Source organism: Pelodiscus sinensis, chromosome 11, assembly GCF_052426305.1.
Source record: "Pelodiscus sinensis isolate ZL-2025 chromosome 11, ASM5242630v1, whole genome shotgun sequence".
NCBI classification, from domain to species: Eukaryota; Metazoa; Chordata; order Testudines; family Trionychidae; genus Pelodiscus; species Pelodiscus sinensis.
In genome coordinates this window covers 8,007,897-8,033,185 of record NC_143062.1, presented here as the reverse complement: position 1 = coordinate 8,033,185, position 25,289 = coordinate 8,007,897, and the positions used below count along the sequence as shown (strand labels likewise).

General features: G+C 57.3%; 2 protein-coding genes across 3 annotated transcripts in view; one reads left to right on the top strand and one right to left on the bottom strand.

Moving 5' to 3' along the window:
- Window positions 1-25,289, bottom strand: part of DNAH1 (dynein axonemal heavy chain 1) — a 125,386-nt gene that overhangs the window by 12,750 nt on the left and 87,347 nt on the right. For both annotated transcript variants that reach the window (XM_075939494.2, XM_089781040.1), the window contains exons 54-66: window positions 25,032-25,142; window positions 20,760-20,945; window positions 12,753-12,944; window positions 11,980-12,147; window positions 11,269-11,460; window positions 10,691-10,822; window positions 10,094-10,219; window positions 8,802-8,921; window positions 7,492-7,641; window positions 6,686-6,846; window positions 3,496-3,721; window positions 3,200-3,395; window positions 1,186-1,337 (exon numbers count right to left, since the gene is read on the bottom strand). In XM_075939494.2, the coding sequence (XP_075795609.2) occupies window positions 1,186-1,337; window positions 3,200-3,395; window positions 3,496-3,721; window positions 6,686-6,846; window positions 7,492-7,641; window positions 8,802-8,921; window positions 10,094-10,219; window positions 10,691-10,822; window positions 11,269-11,460; window positions 11,980-12,147; window positions 12,753-12,944; window positions 20,760-20,945; window positions 25,032-25,142 (2,112 nt within the window). The remainder of the gene's footprint in view (window positions 1-1,185; window positions 1,338-3,199; window positions 3,396-3,495; window positions 3,722-6,685; window positions 6,847-7,491; window positions 7,642-8,801; window positions 8,922-10,093; window positions 10,220-10,690; window positions 10,823-11,268; window positions 11,461-11,979; window positions 12,148-12,752; window positions 12,945-20,759; window positions 20,946-25,031; window positions 25,143-25,289) is intronic.
- LOC142830968 (HAUS augmin-like complex subunit 3) lies at window positions 14,117-18,437 on the top strand. Its single transcript, XM_075939501.2, has 5 exons — window positions 14,117-14,211; window positions 14,471-15,708; window positions 15,805-16,241; window positions 17,589-17,805; window positions 18,080-18,437. The coding sequence occupies exons 1-5, from the start codon at window positions 14,118-14,120 to the stop codon at window positions 18,293-18,295; spliced, it is 2,202 nt and encodes a 733-aa protein (XP_075795616.2). The 5' UTR covers window position 14,117; the 3' UTR covers window positions 18,296-18,437.

The following is a 25,289-nucleotide window of genomic DNA, read 5'->3' as shown; positions in this document are numbered from 1 at the left end:
TAGAATTGAGGGGAGAGCTCTCGGCAATTGATTGATCGCATCTACACCAGACACAATAAATCAAGCCCCTCTGGCTCAGGCGCTGACCATCAATCCAGCGGCTAGTGAACACATGGCCTTAAACCAATGCCTAAAGCAGAAAGCACCCTACTACGCAAAGAAGGAAAAGGAAGAACATTGACATCAACTGATATTTCCTTTCCAGGTTAGCCGCAAGACTTACTGGCTACGTCTAGACTGGCATGGTTTTCCGGAAATGCTTTTAACGGAAAAGTTTTCCGTTAAAAGCATTTTCGGAAAAGAGCGTCTAGATTGTCATGGACGCTTTTCCGCAAAAGCACTTTTTGCGGAAAAGCGTCCGTGCCAATCTAGACACACTTTTCCGCAAAAAAGCCCCGATTGCCCTTTTCGCGATCAGGGCTTTTCTGTGGAAAACAAATCTGAACTGTCTACACTGGCCCTTTTGCGCAAAAGTTTTGCGCAAAAGGACTTTTGCCCGAACGGGAGCAGCAAAGTATTTCCACAAGAACACTGACGATCTTACATGAGATCGTCAGTGCTTTTGCGGAAATTCAAGTGGCCAGTGTAGACAGCTGGCAAGTTTTTCCGGAAAAGCGGCTGATTTTCTGGAAAAATTGGCCAGTGTAGACACAGCCACTTTGTTTAGCCCATTTTCTGTAAAATCCCTTCTCTTTAGCCAAATTCATCTTGATCTTTCTGGAAGCAAAGCTCTGTATGAAAGCCCAACCCTTGCAAACCCCCAGTAATTTAAGTGCGGTAAGACACTCTGCCATCTGCCAACCTTCTCGTGTGGGGTAAAAAGCTCTTTTAATGGGTCAGGTAGCAGATACTCCATGAATGAGCCAGAACCAACCACCCTGAATTCCCTTTGTTTTCATCACAGCCAAACTGGAGAAAGGTGTGCGCTGCAGACTAAATTACCTAGAGAAGACCCCAGGAGATCAAAATTGTATTTTGATGGAAAATTCAGAACATTAGCCAGACCCTAACAGATGACCAGGATGGGTAACTCTTCCCTTATGACTAGAAACTTGGCCAGAGAATCCAAATCATCAGCCATGGGTGGAGAATCATCTGTAGAAAGTACGGAGCAGGTGCAGTCTGGACTTGGCTGTCCCAGGATAGCTGCTCATTTAAACAAGCGGGAGCCTGTTATTTACTCACCATGTTGATTTTCCCTTCGTTCATCATGATGCGGACGCACAGCAGAAAGGCAAACATGAGTTTGTGCTTCTCAAAGAGACTGCGGCACACGTTGCAGTAGAGACTGAAGGTGAGGTAATTGTTTATGTTCACGATCCGCTTCTTCAGGGTGTCTGAAAAGAGCCAGGCACAAACCAGCAATGCTGAGAGCGGCGGAGAAGGGACCCACACTCAGTACCACGGTGGCCTGTGCCAGCCGGGATCTGGGTACATTTCAGTGTTCAAGGCCCTCCCTGCTAATCTCAGCTTCCGTCAGGTCTGTCCCAGGACCGTTTGCTCCTTCACGAGGAACAGAGGGCAACCGACTCAGGCAAGCACCGGTGGAAATGGAGGAAGACGCTCCCGGCGCGGGCCGCTATCAATACACCCAGCGTGTTTCTGCTCAGCACAGGTGCACACCATTGCCATGGTGTGTTCATGAATGGCGCCCCCTGCTCACACCTCAGTACAGGCATCTGGGCTCTTCCTGGGGTGACAGCGAGGTGGCAGCGGCCGAGGGAAACATTTGCCCTTGTCTCAGTTTCAAGGTTGCTCTGTGCTGCCGGCATTTTAAACACCCTGAGCCATGACATTCAGTAACAGCAGCCGTCTGAGCAGAAACGAGACATCTTTGCATGGGACTGGCCTGGTGGTTATGGGGCAGGGAAACGTGGTGTCAGAGGGCGGATCCCAGTGCCGCTGGGCCTCCGTCTCGCTCCTCAGAACATCACGTGGATGGCAGGTAGGTGCTTACCGAGGCACGAAGGGCTTGATAAAGTTTACTGCCTGGAAAAAGCACTCCCCAAAGGAAGGAGCCAGAGGTGCTCAGGGGTAACCTGGCACACTGCTTACCCGGCTGTGTGCCAGGTAATAATCTGCCCTTCAGAAGAGAACCAGTGGAGGAGAAAGATGCTCCCAGGCAGAGAGAATTCTCTCATGCTGGCAACTAAGGATGTTAAGGACTAGTCAGTCGACTATCTGCTAAGCAAATGCTTATCGCAGGGCGACTCAGCACACGGCTTGTGGACGGCCTGTTTGTTTGCAGCCCATGGTGCGGTTTGGGTTTACACGGGGTTCAACATGCGGCCCACGGGCGGGAGCCAAAACAAAAAAGGAGTCTCTTTAATGGTCTTCTGCTGATACGCGTTTTAGTAGTTCAATTCCTGGCCTGGCACTGCTCACTGAAAGTGCTGTCGTATGGGTGCAAATTGGGTGAATGTCGCATGTTATTAATATCAGCAGAACTGACTCAAATGGGGCCTGTGTTGTGTAATCTTGCCTGTCAGTGTGAAAGAAGCTATTTGCATATATTTGCATGTCTATGCAACCACCCCTAAGCTGCGGCCCTCGGCATGTGCTGTGAGTATCATTGGGGCCCCCGGGGCTTCCACAGTTGAGTAGCCCTGGCTTATTGGATAGTCGAGTCGACTAGCTGCTCTCCCCCCCTTTGCTGCCTCTATCAGACAGAAGCAGCAAATGGGGGGGGGGAAGAGGGAGCACTTCGAAGCGGCAGCTTTGTGCATTTCGAAGCGTGGGGAGAACGGGGTCAGTGGGGCGTCCCACTGGTGCGGGCTGCACACAGAGTTCCACCTTTGAAATGCACCAGAGCCCCCGCTCGGCCCCCACTGGGGCTCTTGCCCATTTCAAAGGAGGAACGGGGAAGTGCCTATCGACTAATCGAGCGGTCGATGGAAATTCCATCGACTACTCGACTAGTGAATTAACCGATATTTAACATCCTTACTGGCAACGCCAAGCTGGCCGATGTAGGACGCCTCCGTGTCTCTTCCTGAACTAGCTTTATGTGTCTCGAGACAGAAGGAACTTCTGAGCGTGACGGGAAGGAGACCTCGTTCAAGCAGGAAACAGCCAGGGCCAGACTTGGATCTGGCATGAAGCTCACACTTGCCCCCGGGCTGGACTGGTCCCTGGGTGTGGAGCAAACCAGTGCCAGGATCCTATTCTCACAGCACCAAGCGCCTGACCCCTCGGGTACCTGCTCTCTCGGAGTTGGTGATTCCGGACAAGAAGATGTTGAGGAACCACTCGAGTGAATACTGGTACATGGGGTCCACGTTGGACAGGTCGGAGACGCAGAAGTAAAGGATCTGCGTGCGGACGGCTACGGGCACGTACTCCAGCCGCGTGATGTCGATGTCTTTCTCCGTCTGCTCGGCTATCTTCACCTTGGCCTGCGGGACATGCGGAGGCATCGCAGCTGCATGTTTCCCTGGTCCTAACGGGTTCACCTGCCCAGGGCTGGGTGTCTGCGCACGTGGATCAGCCACTCACCTGGATTTCCCCTGCTTTTAGCTTGGACGCCTCCAGCACTTTGATGAGCTCCAAGTCATCGACGGGGTTCCCCTCGGAGGAGCTGAGCCGGTACAGGATCTGGTCCTCTATCTCCTTCAGCTCCTGGCGCATCTTGGCGTTGCTAATGATCAGCTGGTTTTTGGCCTCTTCTAAGTCCGGTCTCTCCTCCGCCACCACTTGTCCCAGCAGCTGGTCTTCCAAGCCGCTGTAACAGAAGCCGCGGAGGTCATGGCCGGACTTTCCGACCACGGGGCTCAGGGCCACTGATGATTCACGTGGGCGAGAGCCTGGCAGAGGCAGCACCTAACAGGAGCCCTGAAGCTGCAGACGGGGAAGGAGGTCAGCACAAGCAATGTTACGGGGGCCAGGAGAACCAGCGGCACTGACTCTGTCCGGGCTCTGGGGTGGGAGCACCCACGCCGGGGGGGGAGGGAGGGATAATAGTAGCAGGTGCTTAGCACCCACCAGAAGCCAGCTCCTCTCTTCCTTCCCAGTGCCTCCTGCTTGCCAAAGGTCCCTGCCCCGTCTACTCCTCTCCCTCACCAGCAATCAGCTGTTTCCCAGCATGCTGTGGAAGGGAGGGGGAGGAGCAGGGATGGCAGAAGCACGGGTGGGGACTTGGGGGACGGAGTGGGGGCCAGGCCTGGCGTGAGAGGGGCAGGAAGAGGTAAGGTGGGGGCTTCGGGGAAGGGGTCTGGTAGGGGCAGGGCCAGAGCGGGCCTGCAGGAAGCCAGTGTTTATGGGAAGAACAGCTTTCAGCCCAAAGCAGCCCCCCTCGTTCCACGAGGAGTAACGGTAGTTCGAATTAGAAAGCCTAATTCGAACTACCTACCCTGTGCCGCGTGTAGCCGCGGGCACGGAGTCCGCACTAACGGGGATTTAAAAATGGCGGCTCCCGGCAAGATGCAAATGAAGCCTGGGATATTTAAATCCCGGGCTTCATTTGCAATTTCGGTTGACTACATTAACCACCCTAGTTCGAACTAGGGTGGTAGTGCAGACATACCCTCAAACAGGGGAGGTGGGCGCACAGAGTGTAACCAAACGGCGCTACCCTACACCAACCTCTCCGGACTAGGGATGTGACATTTCGATTAATCGACTAATCGAGTAGTCAATGGAGTTTCCAACCACTCAATCAGTCGATAAGGGGGGCACTCGCCATCCCGCTGCGCCTTGCCCTTGGAAATGTACCAGAGCCGCAGGTGGTTCTTGTACATTTCAAAGAGAGAGACGCAGCAGCAGGGACGCGTTTGCCTCCCCTGCCCCCCACGGAGACGGTGCTGGGGGGACCTGGCTTTTAAGCCGGCTCCCTCCGCACCAGCTCCCGCTCCTCCCCTTGCTGCCTCTCTTTGATACAGGCAGCAAGGAGGGGAGCGACTAGATGAGTGACCATCGACTATCCAATAAGCATCTGCTTGTCAGACAGTCGACCAGTCGCTTCCACCCCTATTCCAGACGCTGCCCCATTTGGAGTCTGGCCTGTCTGGCGTGCCCCCGCGATTCCCCTCACTTCCCAACGCCTGGCTCACCCAACACGAGCCACAGCGCCCTCGTGCTGACACGGCTGTTTCCTCCTGTGCACCGCAGGACCGTACAATCCGGTGGGATCGAAACATTGTGCGTCCATGTCCGCGTGTAGCGCACAGAGCCGCACAAACAAGCCGGTGCCGGAAACGCTCGTGCACCGACTGCTGGTGCTGTGTGGGGCACCTGGCGCGAACCAAGCGACTGGCTAGGGGAGTTGCTGTGCCGCCCCAAAGACCGTGGCATACACTGGTGGGGAACACTGCCCTGGGTGTCACCTCTGGAGACACACAGTGCAGCTGTGGATAAATCCCTGTAATATTATAGTTTGTATTAAGATCTTGTCCTTTTCGATCTATCTTTGTTAAGTGTTCTTAGAGAATCTCTGTAACATTTCTCCTAGAACTTTGTATTAAGATATCTAGATCTTGTAAGAAAAAAGTCTTTTGAGCTCTCCCCTTTCCTTGATTGCCCTGTTGAAATGAATGCGGTGTGAATGGAGAATGAAAGGGGAGCACCTCCAGCAGCAGTTGCAAGGGTGGAGAGGGGCTGGGAGCCAGATCTAAGACAATACCTGTGCAGTGAGCTCATTAAGAAGACTGGACAGACAGACGCCTTGGGAGTCAAGCAGCAAGTGCCTGCCCTTGGAAGAACTCTCTTTGAAGCAGCATTAAGAAAGGCGAGGTGATGACTAATTGGCTGCATGAGAGGGATAAATAGGAGGCATCTTGCAGAGAGACCCCGGGTTTTCATCTTGTCAACATGGGAGCATCGATCCGGATCAGCAGAAGCCCAGCTCCACCCCTCCCCCATCTGACTCACCTGGCCAGTGCAGCTAGGGGGAGCAACTTTTGGGAACAACAAGACGGAGTGTGCTTGTGTGTGTGTGAGAGCGCATGAGTGTGATGTGCCATATGCATATGATAAAGTGTTGATTGGTCTATGTATGTTCAATAAATGTGGCCTCTTGCCTTATCCCCCTGAAAGAGATCCCGGGTGCTTCTTTTAAGCACAACACAGCTACCTGTGGTATGTGAATCTCTACGCACAGGCACTAGCTTCCTGTGGGCCCCGGGGGGCTCACATCTCTGCTCCACCCCAGGTCCTGCCCCCACCCCGACTCTCTGCCTCTGCCCCACAGCCCATCCCCACCTCGCCTCTTTCCATCCCCTCCCCTCCAGTGCGCCCCATTCCCATTCCTCCCCTCCCTCCTGCCCACCAGGGGGCAGCTGATTGCAGACTGGGAAGCACTGGAGGGAGGAGGGGGAGGAATTGATCTTAAAGGCTGCGGCAGTCAGGGGGCCATGGGAGGGGAGGAGCTGGCTGTCTGTGGATGCTAAGTAGCCATTAATTTTTTTCCGTGTGTGCGCCAGCCCCAGAGCACCCACAGGGCTGGCACCTATGTGTATGTGGCCCCCCTCACTATAACCCCCGACTGCCTCACCAAACCCCAGTGTGGCAGAGAAAGCCAATTGTCTTCATGAAGCACAGAGGGACTAAGTGACTTGCCCAAGGCCAAGGAGTCTGTGGCAGGGCTGGGAACTGAACCCAGGTCTCACCGGGCTGGCACCCTCAGCACACGGCGCATCCTTCTGATTCCTATAGCTTGGGAGCTCAGTTGGTGCAACGGGGGGCCGGGTACCTGGGCGAGAGGGTGAAGTTGATGAGCGTGAGCTTGGTGGAGATCTCCGGCGTGTAGTGGGGATTGGGCAGGTTGGTGGTGATGTACATCGTGAAGTCCTCGTGGTACGGAATGACCGTATCTCCCAGCTTCAGCACCGTGCTGCCCTGCTGCTTGTAAGTCTGGCAAGAGAGGGACACGAGCGACATGGGAACGCCTCCATTTAAAACACAGCTGTAGATCTCCCGCCCCGCTCCAGATCTCCTTTGAACGGCTTTCCCTCGCCAGCCGGCGGAGAGCCAGATTAGCAGTGGCAGGCTAGAGAAAGATGTTCAAAGGAGATCTACAGCAGGGGCGGGGACCTTCTTCGGGTCGGGGGCCGCTGACCCACAGAATAACCAGTTGGGGCCGCACACGAGTGGGAAGCAAAAAAGCCCCGAACCCCCACTGCCTTGGCCCCCGACTGAGAAGGAAAAAGACGCTCCCCAGGTTCCCCTTGCACACCTGGCTAGTAGATTTTGTGTGCTCCAGCCCTGCGGGAGATGGGAGCACGTCAGAAGGACTGAAGCCCCAGCACAGGCTCTCCAGTGTTAGGGGGAAGCCCTGCACCTCGGGGGCCGGATCCAGGCAAGCCGGGGGCCTTAGGTTCCCCACCCCTGAGCCGGAGGCCCAATTTCCACCACTCTGACTGGCGCATCTACATTTCTTGCCTCCAAAACCTCAACCTCACCAGACACAGGCCCCCGCTTCCTGCCAGCACGGGAGAGGCCAGCGCCAGGCCAGCCGAGGGGCCCGCTCGTCCCGTCCCACAACGAGCAGGGAAGAACCTGTTTCAGCAAGACGGGCTCGAGCGCCGGATCCAGCTCCTCCCCGACGTTCTCCAGCAGGAACGGCTTCCCGAAGCGAATGGAGTTCTCCAAGCTGCGCAGAAAGTCCCGGTCGCTCAGCTTGGCCACTTCCAACCCGCTCTCCTTCTCCTGGAGGACAAGGGAGGGCGTCTGGAGCACGGTGGTGGGCAACGCAGGGAAGCCAGATTGCTAGTGCACGAAAGAAATCCCTGTGCCCCGCAGCGTGCAGACTGTAAAACCCGGGGAGCCCAACGGCTTCAACCCGGTCAGCTGCCTGGTCTGAGCCTCCGTGCTGGTTGGCCATGGGAACTGGGCATGGTTGTATCCCTCGCATCCTCCATCCCTAGCTGTAACGCCACTGGACTCCCCCTGCACTGCTCCTAGGCCCAGAGATCTGGGTCCCACCCAGAGGGGCTAGAAACCAGGTCTCACTTAACTGCCAGGACACACCCAGTGCCCCGATTGGCCTGCAAGGCAGGAGTAGGTGGGACTGCAGAATCCTCCAGGGATCAGAGAGGCCGCAGGTGCAGTAAGGAAAGCTGCTAAACCCCTCTCTCCCCCGGCCCCTCACTGCACTAGAGGGCTGCTGCAGCGGCTGTCTCTGGGAACACATTAGTCAGGTACAGCAGTCTGGATGCGGACCGCAAACGGCCTCCCCCCAGGCCAGCAGACCGCGGCGAGCGCTGCGGTCCTAGCTCACAGGAATACCTAGCTCTGCCCTTGAACTTTCCGTCAGCAACTCTTGTAGCACTTTGCACCGCAGGGCAGTGTCAGAATCTCCGCGTCACAGGTGGGGAAACTGAGGCAGGGAGGGGTTCAAGTGAGGAGCCCAAAGACACCCAACAGGCCAGATCTTCTGGGTCCCAGTCCAGGACCTTAGCGCTGGGCCACTTCTTCTCTCCTCCCTGAGCTCCCCTCCAACGGTTTTATGGTCAGGAACCTGGGCCAGGCTGGAGCCCCCTGGGTCTGTACCAGGAGTGCTCGCTGAGGGGCCTGGAGTCTGCTCCCACCATCGTGCAAAGTAGCCTGAGTCTGGGGCCCCCTTAAAGGCAAACCCCAGAGCCCATCTATTCTGCCTGACCCTGGGCTGGATTTCTTCCTGGTCCTTTTCCTATGAAAATCCCACCCAAGGGACTGAGGAGCCCCCTATATGCAGCTCCAGACAGAATGCACTGCACAAGGAAGGGAAGGAAGAGAAAAGGCAGGGGAAAGAGAAGGAACGTCTGGCCTTGCAGCTAACGCTCCCACCGGTACCAGCAAACGTGGCCACGAGCGGAAGAAGCCCTTACCAAGTTCTTGATCCATTTGTTGGCTTGTCCCTGGGGGTCTATGAAGTGAGTCCAGCGCTGTGAAAACTGCGTTATGACGCCGTTCTCCACGGACAGGGTGTCATTGGGCAAGCCGGCAATCTGATGGCAGCCAAAAAAGCACATTAGCTGTCTAACCTCAACGGCGTCTCTTACAACACAGGCATTCTTCCCTGCCACCGCTCAGCGCCGGAGAAACGGCAGAGCCGGCCATCTGCCAGCACACGAGCATCTGAACACACGTCCGAGCGGCTGGCCAGGTCCAGCCACACAAACACGCTGCAGCTAGCACAGGTCTAGGAAAGCGTCTCCGGCCAGGGAGGACAGAGATTCTTCTCGTGAGAAATGGCCAGCCAAGCATGGTTCAAACACAGCCCTCGCTCCAAAACGCCCTCTCCTCACCATCTGGGAAGCTAGCACCAGCAGCGTTTGCGTAGGCTCTGCCCATGCGTTCGCACAGGGAACCATGCCACGTTGCGCAGCTGGGCTACAGGTGTGCAGAAACCGGCGTCAGACCCTCCCCCAGATTTGAGTTCCTTTACGCCGCTCAAAACAACGCTCCAGTCACCAGAACCAGCCCCTGGAGGCTTCCCACATGACAGGGGATCTAGGGCACATGGACGTAGCGAGGGAGAAGGGGCATGGCCGATACATCTCTGTGTCACTATCCAGCTTCTTGATGCCATGGGACCCTCATGCTGCTCTGATGTATGGCGGGGCGGGGCGGGGCAGGCCTAGCAGATGGCTGGTACCAAGATTAAACGTGGCTTAAAGTCGCGACTGCAACGGCCTTGCTGAGAGCAGCTCAGGGTCTGGGCTCAGGGCTTGGCCTGGCTCCATAATGGAGTGGCCAAACTGTTAGGTGGCCATGCGGTGACACAGGGAAAGCGGCAGCAGAGGGACTTTCCGTGTAGTTCTCAACAGGCAGCTCATGTGCACAGGGCGGCTAGTTCATCAGACAAGACGGGGCCCGATCCTTCCTGGCATTATACGGGGGGAGAACCTCTTCCAACTACCAATACGAGGGGTCAGGCAGGACCGCGTTGGCTACCGTGGCACTGTTATCACTGCCCACATCACTGGCCTTTGGCTGCTCCCGGTGGATCGATTCCTGGCAAGCCCCTGTGCTTTTGGTATCTGTATAGACTGTTCCTCTCTCTTGGCCAGACCAGCCAGGGAACTGGCCACTCGGGCTCTCCAAACTCACGCTGGTTGAGGGGTTCATTGTCCGGGATAGCTGATAGTCACACCACGCACCCTTGCCCGCCACGTACCTGCCATGATCGGATTTTCACGGGGTCTCCCAGCGTGCTTATCAAGCTGGGCTCCTTGGTGTGCGGGACGCCGTATTCCTCCAGTTTCTTTAGCCATTCCTCGCACAGTGCAATGCGGTATTGGCCCTGCCAGGGGAAGCAAAGCTCCATTAGCTCAAGTGGCTCACGCATCGGCTCTTCAAATCAACCCTCCTCCAGCTGTTTGTGTTCAAATCCAGCTCCCTGGCTCACCCGAACCGCGTCACACCGCAAAGGGAGACGCCCCCCGGGGGAAACTGAGGCTGCACACATGTTCCACAGCTGAGTCCCTACAGCGTTTAGACAGACTGGTGATGTCCCTGGAAAGGCGTCAGAAATCTCCCCTCTGGGAAGTCACATTCCTGTCTGAACGGGGTAACTGCAAGGAGCCAGGCAGCGTGCTCGGAGCTGTATCGCTAGCACAACCCCTTCAACAGCAGTGCAACAGCCCGGACGTCACTGAGCACTGACTTGGTGAGGCGGGACGATGCTCTACCGGCAGAGGAGAGACGGGACGCCGGGCCTTGAAGCAGGAGAGGTGGAAGAGGTATCCAGAAAGGGCTCCACTTCTCTACTTACCGTGAAAGGGCCCAGGTACGCCACGAAGCCTGCTGCCAAGAGAACATCCCCGGCAATGTTGTTGATCATGTACTCCAGGTTCTGGACTGTGTCCTGCCAGCGCACCTTCTCATCTGCCAGGCCGTTAATTAACTGTGGAACAGCCCCACACAGCTGCTCAGCCAGCAGCTTCCTCACAGCTCAGCCCCACGCCTATGGCCACGTCCCCATGGGGGGCGTCACAGCTGACCCGTGGCCAGATCTGCACCCCGGCTGCAACCGCACCCCAGGGGCTGTGCCGCCAGGGCTCACTGGTGCTCTGGTCACTCCTCGGCCTACCTCACCTGCCCCCCACGAAGGCTGGGGCGGGAGGTGGCGGGAGACAGACAGCTCTCTCACCCAGGGGTTCTCCCGCACCACAGCTGGGCGTTTAAATGGGCCCCGGGGGGTGGTCACAGCTGGGCCAGGCAGTTCTGTTCCATTGGCAGCAGCAGGGAGAGAGGAGACGTCACTGTCAGCCCCGCGGCCCCCACGCAGCCCGTCTCGTTGCAGGGCTGGACCCGGCTGAGGTAGGGACTTGGCTGTTCTCTGCCCCTCACCTTGTCCGCCCGGCCCAGCCTCTGCTCACACAGCTCACACTTCATCTCCAGCTCCTCCTTCTTGGCGATGCAGCTCCTGTACTTGGCCTGCAGGGTGGCGATGCCGTCCTCCACTTCTCGCAGGCGGTCCTTGGCCTCGTCCAGGATCTTCTGAGTGGCCTGCAGGTCCTCCTCAGCCTCCCGCAAGGCTTGCTGGAGAGGAGAGGCCGCTTTGGAGCACCCCGGCGCGCGAGCAGGCGTCCACCCGCCAAGGGGAGGGCAGAGGGCTGGCTCCATTCACCGCCGACGGCCTAGGCTATTCGGCATGCAGATTCCCTCCCCCAAGCGACTGCGCGCCGTGGCTCATCCAGCCCCTCGGGTCGCTCCTCCCTGCTTGGCCCAGGCACTCGGGCGTCGGAGAAGCAAGTGAAAGATGCGGGGGTTTCACTGCCGTCACCGTACCGGGTGCAGGAGCGGTGCTGGGATACCCTGCTTTCTGACCCTTGTTCCCATTCTCTCCGCAGCCCGGAGCACCACAGAACCACAGGCCTAACCTCCAGGGGACCCAGCGCCATGTGGCAGGGTGGCACAGCTCCTGCCACTCAGGGAGGGGGAGTACGGCCCCCAGCACCCTCACGCCAGGCTCCCGCTGCCCGGGAGCAGCAGTGGGGCTGCAGCCACAGCACACGCGTGACCCTGGGCGCCCGTGTGTCACGCGCCCTTGGCTCTTACCCGCTTGGGCTCCACGGCCTTGGCCACGAAGTGGTACTTGTGCATGGCCCGCGCCCACTGGCAGATGGAGGTGCAGGCTTTGGACACTTTGGCGATGGCGGCCGGTTGGAACTCCTCGTTGTCTATATACGGCTGGATGGCTTTAATCACTGAATCGGCGATGTTGTCCTGGAAGGCATGGGGGCGAGGTGAGGAGTGGCGAACCCTTCTCACGCCCGCTAGCCTGAGACCAGGGAGGCGGGCAGAGAACCCCACAAAAGCTCCGCGTGGGGGCCTGGCTTTCCCAGGCGCGACAGCCACGGGGCTCTGGGCTGGACGGAGCTGCGGGCACTCCGAAGAGCTTTGCCGGCCACGCTGGTGCAGCACAGAGGTATGATGGCTGCGTGGCCATCTCCTGGTGTACGTTCAGGAGACCTGCAGCTGCGTGTGCTCCTGCGCAAGGCAAGCAGAGAACGGGAGGGGGAAATGCTCCTCTCTGACCAGTTCTCACTGCTCAAAGCGATCAAACCACCGAGAACCACGGAGGGTCCAGCAAAAGGGAATCCCCGCCAGCCACATGCCCTAGAATCCCCTCCACGCTCCTTACAATGTACTGCCCGGAGCGCCTCCTGGCCTGGAAGCTGGCTCCAGGGATCCGTTTCTGGCATGGTATCATCATCCATAATGTGGACGTGTTACCCTGAGGCTGATCACACCTCTCGCGTTGGGGCACGACAGGGGGCCAGATCTCTGAGTTCCAAACCTATGCACGGCCCCCCTCTGCCGTTATTTACCTTATCGTACTTAAACAGGCTCTCCAGGAACTTCCCTGGGTCCTGAAGAAGGCCCTTGCCCGGCTCCCAGTAGTCGTCCACCTTAGAGCCTGGCTTTTCTCCAGGCACTTTCTTGGGCTTGATTCCTTTCATGATGCAGACAGCTTCAATCACCATCTTCACCCCGAGGGGCGGCCGCTGCATCGCTCGCACCTAGGAAAACCAAGTGTGCCTGAAAAGCAGAGCCCGTCACCTGGCTTTCTGCACTGCCCGTTGGCAACTCGTGCATGGCAAAACCCGATGGCGCTGATGCCACATAAGGGCTGAGCAATCAAGCACTAGGAGCTAGGGTTGCCGGATGGTTTCAGAAAAAATACCAACAGCAAACAACAACAAAAACGTGTCAGGAAAAGGTTTGTTAAGCAAAAAACAAAAAACAAACAAAAAAAAACAAATCATGGCCCCTTTAAAAACCGTGTGGTAACGCTTTTTGGCCCTAACAGTCTGCCAGCGGCTGCCATCTTACCTCCCTGTGCCAGGCCGGACAGCTCCCCTGCGGAACCTGGTAAGCAATAGGGTTGCCAGGCTGCCTCCATATTAAGCGGGGGGAAAATCAGAAAGTACCAGACATTTGAAGTGTCCGGTGTTTTCTGAATTTTTTTACCGGACAGGAGGTGAAAAATACCGGACTGTCTGGTTCAATACCGGACACCTGGCAACCCTACGAGGAGCCTTTCTCTCAGCTTATGTGTTTGCAGTGGGCGACTGGGGCAGTCCCTTCACGGCACCAGTGGCGAGGGGAAATTCCCTCCCTTAGCTATGAAACATCAGTCTGTCCAGCCCAGCTATTGATCCAGGGAGGGGACAGGATCCTGCATTAGTGTCAAAAGCTGCCCAAAGCGGAATTCTTACCACGACCTTCCATACGGTGCATGGAAAGGGGTGAAGTGATATGCCCAAGGCCATGGAGTCAGTCAGTGGCAGAGCTAGGAACTCTATTCAGGGGAACACGAAGTCTGCTGCTCAGATTCCCAGACACACATCCCTTTCCCCCCATGATGGTGACCTCTACAACATCCCTTTACATCTGGATTTGCTGATCTCAACAGTGTAAGACTTGTGGCCTGTCTCTGTGGGGCAGGATTCATTGATGTTGCCAGCCTCCCAGGCCACACAGTCTGTCTTACCGGGCTTGGGTTTCCTGCTCTCTCTTTGCCAGTGTTAACCATGAGCAAAATTCTTGCTGAAAGCAGGGAATGGTGAGGCAGCTCACCTGAGCCAGCAGGTGTGGCTTCTAGGCCGGGAGAGGAGCTACAGGTGAAATCAGGATGCTTGACGAGGGAAGAGTCACTTAAGGGAGCCCTCTGAGCGGGAAGGGCAGTGCTGATGTTACTGGGAGCCTGGCGTGGTGCCTTTGGGCCGAATTGCTCTAGTCTCCAGAAGGCTGTAGCCACAGGACCTGCCTTCATTAGAAGAGCTGGTGGGTTGAAAGGGGTTCAGCCAACAGGCTGGAGACGGTGGGCTCACATCTCTGAAGAGCTGCAGCTTTTCCTCTTGCTCTCTGGCTGCCCTGGGGGGAGGAGGGGTTGCCGGCAGCTGAGCCTTGGGCCCGGAGCTGGAGAGGCTGGTGGGCCCCTCCCGGGAGCTGGTGCCGGAGCGTGCGGTGCGGGGTAGATCCGCTGGGCAGGGATCTGCGCAAGAGGCCTGCTCGAAACATGCCCTGTCTCTGTTTCCTCCAGCAGCGACTGCTCTCGCCATGTTCACCCGGAGACGCTCAAGGGGCTTCTTGCTGGATGCGGTCAACAGAGGGGCGGAGTTTGTGGAGACCCTGAAGACTTGCTACCCCAAGGCCGAGGCCCTTCACGAGAAGGACTTCGACTGGCTCTTTGACTGCCCCGAGATGGAGCGGTTCCTGGCCTGGTTCTGTACGGCCGTGGGGGAGGAGAACGTCCTGGCCCCGGGGGAAGTGGAGGCCTACGAGGCCCTGCTCGGCTCCGGGAAGCCCGTCCTGGAAGGTGAGGCCCTCGAGCAGGCGCTGCAGACCTGCCGCCCGTGCCCGCAGCTGAGGAGCGCCGTGGCGGAGGACGAGGCCCCGTCCCTGGAGGCGCTGGAGCAAGAGGCGCAGGCCCTGCACAGCCAGCGAGCCCGCCAGCTGCAGCGGCGCAACAAGCTGCAGGGCCGCGCGGCCGGGCTGAAGCAGGCGCTGTGCCGCCTGGCAGAGCAGGAGGAGAGGGCGGGCCGGGGGCTGAGGCAGGCCCAGCTGGCCGTGGAGGTGGAGAGCTCCCAGACCAACAGCGTCCTGAGCCAGGCCTGCACGGTGGCAAACAAGCTGGCGGAGTGGCTCAGGGAAGCTGGCTGCGGGAGGCTTCTGGTGCTGATGTCTGAGGCAGACCTGGGCCGCTACCTGGAGCTGGAGGAGCTGGCCACAGGGGCGTTAGCGGCCTTCATCCAGAAGGCCCTGTCAGGGGCCACCCAGACGCCAGTGGCGGAGGGCGCCGCCTTACAGAGAGCGAAGGGACCAGGCTGGCCCCAGGCAAAGCCGGACACTCAGGCCACGGCCGAGCTGGCTCCAGCCGTGCCACCAGAGAAGGCTGGGAGTCTCCATGCACGTGTGGCGGAGACCCAGGCGGAGCTGGGCCGGGGGACAGTGGCAGGGCTGCCCCGGAAAGCTTGGCCAGAAGAGGACCGCCAAGAAGCAGGAGCTGCGGGGGTGGGAGACCTGCATGGGCGGGAAGGCTGCCGGGTCGTGGCCGAGGGGCTGGCAGAAGCAGCTCATACGATTTTGCTGGAGAGCCCGGGGAGTCCTGAAACCGAGCTCTGGGCGAGCCTGGGGAGCAGCCAGCAGGAGCTGAAGCGCATGGGGCTGGCCTACCTCTGCAGCTGGAAGGAGCTGACCAGCACAGCAGCGGAAGTGGAGGGGATCAGGGCTGGACTGCAGTGGGCAGAGAGGGCCCTGAAGAGCAGCCAAAAGAACAAGGTAGGGCTCTGCTCCCCTCCCTGCTCCTGCCCTCCAGCCCTCCTACCCCTGGCCTGGCACAGACAGATCCTTCATGTTCTCCTGCTCCCCATGCAGCTGGCTGAGGAGGAGCTGGGCCGTCGCATCGCCACCTTCCAGGAGCAGCTGCGCACCCTCCAGCGGGACCTAGAGCAGACCCAGAGCCAGCGCCTCGTGCCCCTGCTGCAGGTCACTGCCCGCCTCCTGCACCTGCCCGTCCTGAGTGCCGGGCTCGAGGGGGAGGCAGCTGGCCTGGGGGACCTCGCCCGGAAGCAGGAGGAGGTTGCAGGGCAGCTGCTGGCCCAGCACAGCCGCCTGGAGCTGCTGGGGCTGCAGCTGACGCTGGAGATGAGGGAGCAGCAGCAGGTGGGGACGTGGCTGGAAGAGACGGCAGCCATCCTCCAGGACGCTAGCGCCAGCCTGCGGGAGCGCCTGGCCTGCCTCGAGGACGCCAGCCTGTACATCAAGGCCTGTCCCCGCACTCTGATGGATTCCAGAGATTTCACCTCTATCCGGTAAAGGGGCCTGTGTCCTGGGGTAGGGGTGCAGCGTTGGGGCAAACCAGTCAGCCGGCTAAACGCTTAGAATTGTATCACTTAACTAGTTCACTATTGGTGTGGAAGGGCAGCTGGGTGGGAGGTCTTACCGGGGCCTCTGGGGCCAGGTCTGGGACCACCAGGCTGGGGGTGGCTGTTCTGGCCCAGCCCTGCCATGGGCAGCTAATTGGCCCCACGTGCTGGGGGCTGCTGCGGCCCTACCATGGCAGGGGTCCTGCTGGCCAGGCTGCCTTGGGCAGGAGGCTGCTCCTGCAGGTTGGGCCCTTCAGTTGATCACTGAGCACGTCGTAAGGCCTATGCTTACTGGGTAACCGGTTACCTGTTTAAGTTTTAATGTCCCTCCCTTGGGGCTGGGGGAGGCACGACGCCCGTCAGCGGGGGCCACACGCTGGAGACTGGAGATGCTGCCGTATGAAGCAACGGTGATTGTTCAGAGGCGGGGGTACGATGGATCCAAATGGCAGCCGGTCAAGGAAAGGCCAGTCTCTTGCTGCCAGTTACCCTTTCATGACAAAGGGGAAGGGCTGGCCACTGGGGAGTGAGAAGCTCCCTGTCTGACTCTCACAGCCTGTAGCACCAGAGCTGCAAACCTCTGCCAGCCAGATGCAGAGCTGGAGGCATGGAGAGGCATGTGGGCCTTCCCTGTCCGTCCCCCTCCCTAAGCTTCGCCAAGGGCATGCTCCTGCCAGTGGGTGCTACCGTTCTTTGGCACCCTCTGGCAATACAGAACTTCCTCTGAGGGCAGATCAGCTGTCCATGCCCAAGTGAAGTTCCTAAGCACCCGTGGAGCTGACTGCTGTTAGCCACAAGCAAAGGGAGGGCACAGACCCCGGTTCCGATCCTGTGTGAGTGACACTGAGCTCACACGTCCTGCCTCTCCCCACCGAGTTCAGACCCAGCACAGCACGAGGGAACACGCCTAGTCAGGAGCTCGGGCCTGTCTTCGTTCAGTCCTGGGGGGTTGATTTGTCTAGAATAGACGCAATAAGCCAATTGCCGAGTGCTCTCCAGTACTCCACAGACGGAGAAGCGTAAGCGGCGTCGGCGGGGAGTCAGCCGCCCACTTCTCCCGGGGAAGGCACCGCCGTGAGCAGGCCTCGTCCGTCGACTGCGGCGATGTGGCTCACAGCTGAGGTGGCCTCACGTAGGTCAGCGGCCCGCGGTAGCATAGACAAGGCCCTCGGCACTCGTCACATGCGCTCACCTTCTGCACAACCCGGGGGGCTCCCAGGGAGGTGGGTGTGCCGGCCCCAGTCAGTCGCTAGCGGGCGCTGTGGCGTCGCGGTGTTGCCTTTCCCCGCTCAGGCTCTGGGAGATGCTGGAGAAGCAGGGCCAGGAGAAGCAACTCTTCCACACCTACGAGACGCTGGCGAGCCGGGGCTCCCGCCTGCGCCAGGAGCGACGGATGCTGGAGGTGCAGCTTGCGGTGGCCCCCGCCCAGCTCCCTGCCCTGGAGTCGGCCAATGAGCTGCTCTACAGGCTGATGTACGGTGACTCCAACCAACTGCTGCTGAACGCCCAGGTGCGCAAGGCCCCCGCCCCGGGGGGGTGCCATCACTTGCTTTTCTTCCCCGCTGGGCCTCTCTGTAAGGCGCCTAAAACCATGTGACCTTGCCAGCCAATCAGCAGTCAGAGGTATTTTGCTTGTAGCATCTCCCTGGGATGGTAGGGGATCCTGATAGGTCGGTGCAGAGCAGCTTTCTTCTCTGGCTCCATGACCTCCTTACTGCAGGGGCATGGTCCTTCCCTGCACTCTCACCCCACAGGTTGCTTGGGTCTATCCCCTCTCCCTGCAGGAGCTGGCTGCGCCTCTGGAGCACCTCTACACCATCCAAGGCAAACTCTATCAGATGCTGATGGATCTCCTGAGCGACCTGAGGGCCAAGCAGAAGTCCTTGAAGAGTCACCTCCAGCAGACGGAGCGCAACCTCTACGTGCACTTCTTCCACGACGCCCGCCGGCTGCGGGAGGTGGTGCAGCAGCTGGAGAAACAGGCCTTAGCCTTCTCGTAGGGCCAGTACTGGGACGACCTCCCCCAGCACCTAAGGGGGCAGGTGGAGGTTTACTGTTCTGGAAGTGTTTGGCCCCGAAGGGAGGAGAATGCCAGGGATCCGTGTGGCGTGTTACCTCGTCCTGTCTCCACACCATGAAAAGATCAAATCTGGCCGTGGGTCTAGCGCCTGGGCTGGAAACCTGCCCCCCCATATCCATAATCTGTTGCAGTGAGGATGGGTGTCTCGTATGTCCAGGCCACAGTGAACAGATGCGAATGCTCTTCTATGATTCAAAGTGGGGGATGTCACAGGAGGATGTGCCCTAAGGCCATGCAAGCTAAGGGGGGGAGGAAACGCACTATGTGGCACACCAGGGAGGGGTGTGTGTGGAGTTCTCTGCTCCCCTCTTCTCCCTTCCCCCCCCCCCCATGAGGTGGGCTAGAGCTTGCTGGGAGGATGGGGGGGGGGGAGGCGGGGAGTGGTGGACAGATAAAAAATAAAGGCACATTTCATGGTATTTTTCCTAAGGTGATGTTGATTCTTTGTCCTGCTGGTTGCATCTGACTCATCTCCCCTTGGACAACACTCCCCACCTTCCCCCAGTCACAGTGTGTGAAGTAAAGCGGGTAGCTGGGGCTTCAAGGTGAGCTTATTTCCCTCGGTTTAACTGGGCACCAGCTCAGCTCAGCAGCTGATGGCCTCCATACCATACAGCTTCAGCGCTGGTCTTAGATAGGGTTGCCAGATATTTTCACAAAAAATACGGTGGGGGAGAAATTGGTTACTGCGCCTTTAAATCCCTATGCCCCCCCCCCCCCAAACCCCTGCCAGATGCGACAGGGGAAGAATGTCCCAAGCGGCCTTCCATCTGAGAAAAGCAGAAAATACTGGACATTTTACATGTCCAGTATTTTCTGTTTTTTTTTTTTTTTTTTTTAACCAGACAGAGGCCACAAATACCAGACGGTCCAGGCCCGTACTGGACACCTGGCAATCCTAAACTTTGATCTTTGCTGTGGGGCTCTCTCTGCACCTCCTCGCCACTGACACCAGGCCTGGGCCTTCTCCATGGTTCACGCTCACACAGAGACACTTAGGGTAGGTCTAGACTACATGGCTCCGTCGAGGGAGCCATGTAAAACAGTTTAGGTCCACTGCTCCGGTATGCCTCAGAGCCATGTACTCTAGACGTGCCCTCAGTGAAACCCCTTAACCCACACACACTCTGTGCTTTGAAAAGGCTAGTTCAGCGTCCCGCCTCTCACACCTGCAGCTACTGTGAACTTCTTGCCGGTCTGAGAAGAGAGCTCATGGAGCGCCGTGCAAGCTACAAGAGGCTGCCCTGCCATGCTGCCTCCCAACCCGCTGGGTCTAGGCATGGCATGGACAGGCATGGCATGGACAGGCAGCAGTGGGTCCCAATAACACAGCAGCCCCGGAGTTCTCCAGACAGCCTAAAACGACTGAAGGCAGCCTGGCTGCCTGTGCCATCTCGGTGTGAGAGCAGTGTGGCCAAAGCTCTTTAACAGTGTGCAAGTGCCTGGACTTGTCCCTGCTGAGATAAGACCTGGCAGGCTTGGCACCAGCACACACCTATGTGATGGTTTGCCCCTTACCTGAACACAGTGGTTCCCAAACTTTTTGACATCATGACCCTTTTTGATTTTTGCCCTCCCACCCCCAAAAGTAGCAAAACTTGTTCAACAACAACAAAAAAGTTGCCCTTTTAATAGCAGAGAAGGTGTTGCCCTTTTAAAGTGGCCATTTTGAAGTTTCCCTGGAATGCTCCATCCTGCCCTGCCCCAGCTGTGCCCCCCAGTTTGGGAACCTATGCCTTAGGGGGTCGGGGGTGCTAGTTGTGAGAGATGTGGCCAGGCCTGCCCAGCGGGAGGGGGAGTGATGGCAAAGGGGGCAGGTGCCCTGGGCCTGGCCATTCAAAGGGAGGGGTTCAAGCACCATGGCCTGGGCAGTGCTAAGGGCTGGCTGACCCTTCTGGGGGTGTGGAGATGCCCCCCCCACCTTGCCCAGGACCTATTGACCCCCTGGCTGTGGGTGCTGGTCAGGTTCCTACTGGCTTACGTAGGCCCATTTTGCAAAGGCCACTAACATGCCTTCTCTGTGGTCCCTGCTCCCTGGGCTGGCTTTGGAATGGTGACTCCAAGCCCCACCTTTGTTTGCCTGGCCAGCCCTGCCTAATCACACAGCTTCTCTCAAGCCTGCATCCCCAGGGAAGCCCTGCCGGGTCAGGTCGTGAGTGCTGCTGGGACTCAGGAAGGCCCTGCCCACGTGTGACGCTCACGGCTTGCAGGAGGCTGGGCACGTCGAGTGCTGGGAAGCAGGAGGGGCTAGTGAAAGGAACCTGCATCGCGTGTGCCTACGGAGTGTCCTATGGTCCTTTGCAGCTCCGCTGCAGCCTGCCTCCAAGACAGAGCGCCACGGGGCAGTCGGCGCTCCCGCCAGGGCTGCTCCATCCCCCCATTACCTCCGTGACATCGTTCTTGTTAAGGTTTCTCAGGCTGGCCAGAGCTGCGTCCAGGGCAGGGAGAGCCTCCGCCAGGTCCTTCTGGGCGTCGTCCGCAATGGCCTGGGCTGTTTGGGCCTTCACCTTGGCTTTCATCTCCTCGGCCTGCACAGCGTTTCGTGTCTCCTCCGCCACGGCCGTGTCCACCTGCAGTGCCACACACACACTCAGAACACTGGCCCAGGCCTGCCTTTCACTGACAACAGCCAGCATTCCCCACCACAGTCTGAACCTCTACCCGGCTCTCTCTGCTCGGACAACAGCCAGAGCCTGGCATGACTGGAGTTAGCCGGATGTCCATCACGGGTGTGGCCAATTTCCTGTAGTCCCATAAAAGTTTATTTATAGCCACCAGGTCTGGCTTCCAGTGTTCTGGGCTGCTATTTGGCTCTAATTTACCCCAAAATGTCTTCTAAGAGCCCAGGAAGCAGGAAGTGTTGGTGATGCCGCTAGACAATATTGACCTCCTGTGGTTCAGTAAATTCTCTGGTTCGGCACTGGTCAGGTCGCGAGGGTGCCAGACTAGAGAGGTTCAACGTGTAGAGTGTGTGTGCGTGTGTGTGTGTGTGCGCGCGCGCGTCTGTGCCGGTGTCACTGATGCCTGATCAAATCTATAGAGGATACAAGATGCTTTCTCTCACCCCCAGCTTTCTCCAAACACCAGCTCGGGCTATGTTCGAGTTGGTGCCTCGCTGCTAGCAGTCCCGATGTTTCCGTTGACATTTATGTCCCTGCTCTGTTGATGGATGAGCCAGGAGAGACTCTAGCTCATTCCCCCAGAGCTGTGTTGGCTCTGCAGCCGTAAACGGCAGTAAATGTTTATTTCTGGCAGCCCCGTGAGCAGCCATGAATTGACACACCGAAGTGACAACTCTGAGTAACAAGCGGCTTCTTTTTTAAAGTCACTTTTCTGATTGCATGTAGCCTTCTTAACAGCCGTGCATGGTTTAAAAAACCTTGGGAAGTCGGGGGGGGGGGGGGAGGAGAGAGGGGGAAGAGGGATAAAATGGAGACAGGGCTTTTCTCGGAAGAGGTGTGGGGAAAATAAACAGATTGAAAATGACTGTCACACAGGCCCACTATAGCACGTCAGCAGCTTATTACACATGATCAGGCTGTTTTACCAGATCTTGCGGGGGACAGCTACAGGCAAAACGGGACACGTGAGGAGCACCTGTCTCAAAGAAAAGAGGACAACCAGGAGGATTAAGGCTTCTAACTGTCAAGTGCCTGGCTCAGCAGGGTGTGGGTTACACACGGTCAAGTTAAAAAACTCCTGCCAATCCGAATCGGAATAATACATTAGGAACAAAACCCTGCCAATGATATTAGTCCACTGCTAGATGGAAATGGGAAAATTATCGACTGTATATTTGAGTTTGTGCATCTGTCTGGGAGTCTGCTTGTTCCAGATCTGCTCCTGAACAATAAGAGATAAGACCACCAAATTCGGTATGCAGCTTCCTCTTCTCATAACTGAAAACAAGGCCAGGGTTTAGCTGTGTCAGGACAATGAGAGATGCCTGGAATCTGATTGTGTCTCATCAAACAGAAAGGGAGGGCTGTGATAGCAGAGACTGTTATACTCACGAACGACCACAGGGGGGCAGCAAGAGTGGGGATAGTTATACCCTAGAATGATCACACAGGAATGGCAGATGCCCCAACCCTGGGGAAGCAGCTGCTGGCTGGTAGCATGGTCCCCGCTGCCCTGGCTGCTCCCAGGGAAGAGCCGGTGGAAGGGATGTGCGGCCCCCGCCACCCTGGGCTGACCCCCACCTTCTGCCCCCTTAGCCCTCCCAAACCTCGCAACTTCCTGCCTTGGTTTCTGCACCCTCCATCCCCTGCCCTGAGCCCTCAACCCCTACTCTGACTCCTGCCTTGAGTTCCTCCTCACCTCCAACCCTGACTCCTGCAACCTCCCTCACTCCCAGCCTCTTGCCCTGAGTTCCCACATCCCCGACCCCTTGACCTGACTCCTGAAGCCCCCCGACTCCCAACCTCCTGACCTGAAGAACCACAGCAACACTGGCTAAGTCGTCTAGTAAATGATAAGACAGAAAAAGTAGAAGGGTTCAATAAATATTTGTCCATATTTGGGGGAAAACAGATAACAATCTCATCATACGGTGATACCTCTCTTTCCATTCCACTACTAGCTCTGGAGGATATTAAACAGAAACGACTAAAGACTGATGTTTTTAAATCAGCAGGTCCAGAGAAACTTGCATCCAAGAGTTTTAAAAGAGCTGGGTGAGGAGCTTGTGGAACCATTAATGTTGATTTTCAATAAATCTTGGAATTCCATCGGAAGATGGAATGGAAGAAAGCAGTTGTGCTAATTTTTATAAAGGCTACACAGGAGGACCTAGGTAATTACATGCCTGTCAGCCTGACATCAATCACAAGCAAAATAATGAAACAGCTGATATGGGACTTAATTAACAAAGAACTAAGAGAGTAATGTAATTAATGTAAATCAACAGGGGTTTACGGAAAATAGATCCTGTCAAACTAACTTCATCTTGGTCGGATGAGATGAGATGTTAGGTTGAAAAAAGTAACAGTGTTAATGTAATATACTTAGACTTCTGTTAGGTGGCTGACTGGTACTGCATGGCACTTCAATTAAAAATGAGAATGATACAAAATTAACCTGGCACACACGAAATGGATTCAAAACTGGCTAACTGATAGGTCTCAAAATGTAGCTGTAAATGGGACAGAGGCATTGACAGTTCTGTGGCTAGTGGGGTCCCAGAAGGATCAGTTCTTAGCCCTACGCTGCTTAACATCTTTACCAATGACCTGGAAGAAAGCAGAATAAGCTACTGAGAAAGTTTGCAGACGACACAAAAATTGGGAGAGGGCTAAATACTGGAGAGGAGAGGTCACTGATCTAGATTGCGTAGGCACAGACAAACAATATGCGCAGGGTTGCCAGGTGTCCGGTTTTTGACTGGAAGGCCCCATTGGAAATGGCCCCTGGAGGCACTGGTAGGTGCTGCCAACCAGATTGTTAAAAGCCCACTTGGCCACGCAGCAGGGGCGTGGGGCTGAGACAGGCCGTGGCTCCATGCAACTCCCAGAAGTGGCGCCAGGTTGCTGCAGCCCCTAGGCACAGGGAGCCTCTGCATGCTCCCATCGGCATTTCCTCTACATCTGTAAGTCCACGCGTGGGCTGACATCCGTTCTGCGAGGGAGGTGATGCAACATGAATGAAGGTCATTCTGGGCACGGATAGCGTATTGCGGGGGTGGAGCCAAGGGGTTGGATGCAGGAGGCGGCTCCGGGCTGGGGCAGAGGTGTGGGCTCTGGAGTGGGACTGAGGATGAGGGGTCCAGTACACAGGCTGCTCCGGGGACAGAGGACAACCCCAGCAGCTTGGGGCCAGGTGAGAGGCGCCTCTCCATGGCTGCTGCAGCTCCAGCAGGCACAGCAAGGGAGGGGCGCCTGTCCCCCAGCAGGGCAGGTCTGGGCAAGGCTGGGTAGGGGCCAAGGAAGGGGTGCTTATTCTCGGCAGCAGCAGCTCTGGAGCAGCTCAGGGCTGGGCACCATGGCCAGGAAAGAGGCGCCCTTCCCCCAGCTCGGAGTTGCCATGCGAGTTCTGGTACCCACAACGCAAGAAGGATGTGGATCCATTGGAGCGGGTTCAGAGAAGAGCCGTGAGGAATATGAAAGGGCAAGAAATCCTGCCTTATGGAGGGAGACTCTGGGACTTCCATTTAGCTTAACAAAGAGACGGTTACGGGGTGACGTGATCACGGTCTGGGAGCATCTGCGTGGGGAACAAAATATTTGAGTATGGGCGCTTCGCTGGAGCAGAGAAAGGCCTAATGTGAGCTGGACAGGCTGCGGCTGGGAATCAAGCGAACGTTTTAAAGCGGGAGCAGAATTAACCTCGGGAGCAATTCACCATGGGCTGTGGCCGTTTTGAAAAGGAGGATGAGAGGTTCTCCCAAAAGCTCTGCTCCAAGAACTGTCGGGGGGAAGTTCTCTGGCCTGTGCTATACAGGGAGTCCGACAACAGGGTCTAACAGCCCCTTCCGGCCTTAGAATCTACGAATTCACGGGCAGGCCCGTTTGCACAGATTCTCATGTCAATTACACCATCTTCCTGGGCTGGGGGAGGGAGAGTGGAGAAGGATCCGTCAAGACCCCACCGCACTTTTCCCACGTCCTCTGCCCTGTTTGCTGGCGGAAAGGCTGAGCCGCGAAATGCGCATCCTGTACCTTTATTTGCTCCATAGTAGCCAGCGTGTCTTTGGCTGCCTCTGCCAGCAGGGGCCGCGCTGATTCTAGCTCTTCCTGCATCTTTGCTACGTCTTCTGCTGTGCGCAGTAGCTGGGGGGAAGCGTGAACGAGTTAGTCCTTCGGGCCCCGTGTTCAGTGACCGCTAAGGTAATAGGATGCCATACCATTTGAGAAGGGGAAGGAGAGGTGAGGAGTACCGGCCCCAGGGATGGAACCGGCTGCGCCGTGTCTGACAAT

Bases quoted from the DNA above. Each gene is read 5' to 3' on its own strand.
- LOC142830968 (XM_075939501.2), top strand. From the start codon at position 14,118: ATGTTACTGGGAGCCTGGCGTGGTGCCTTTGGGCCGAATTGCTCTAGT. The intron at 14,212-14,470 runs GTGGGTTGAAAG...TGTTTCCTCCAG, and splicing joins TGCCTTCATTAGAAGAGCTG to CAGCGACTGCTCTCGCCATG. The intron at 16,242-17,588 runs GTAAAGGGGCCT...TTCCCCGCTCAG, and splicing joins AGAGATTTCACCTCTATCCG to GCTCTGGGAGATGCTGGAGA.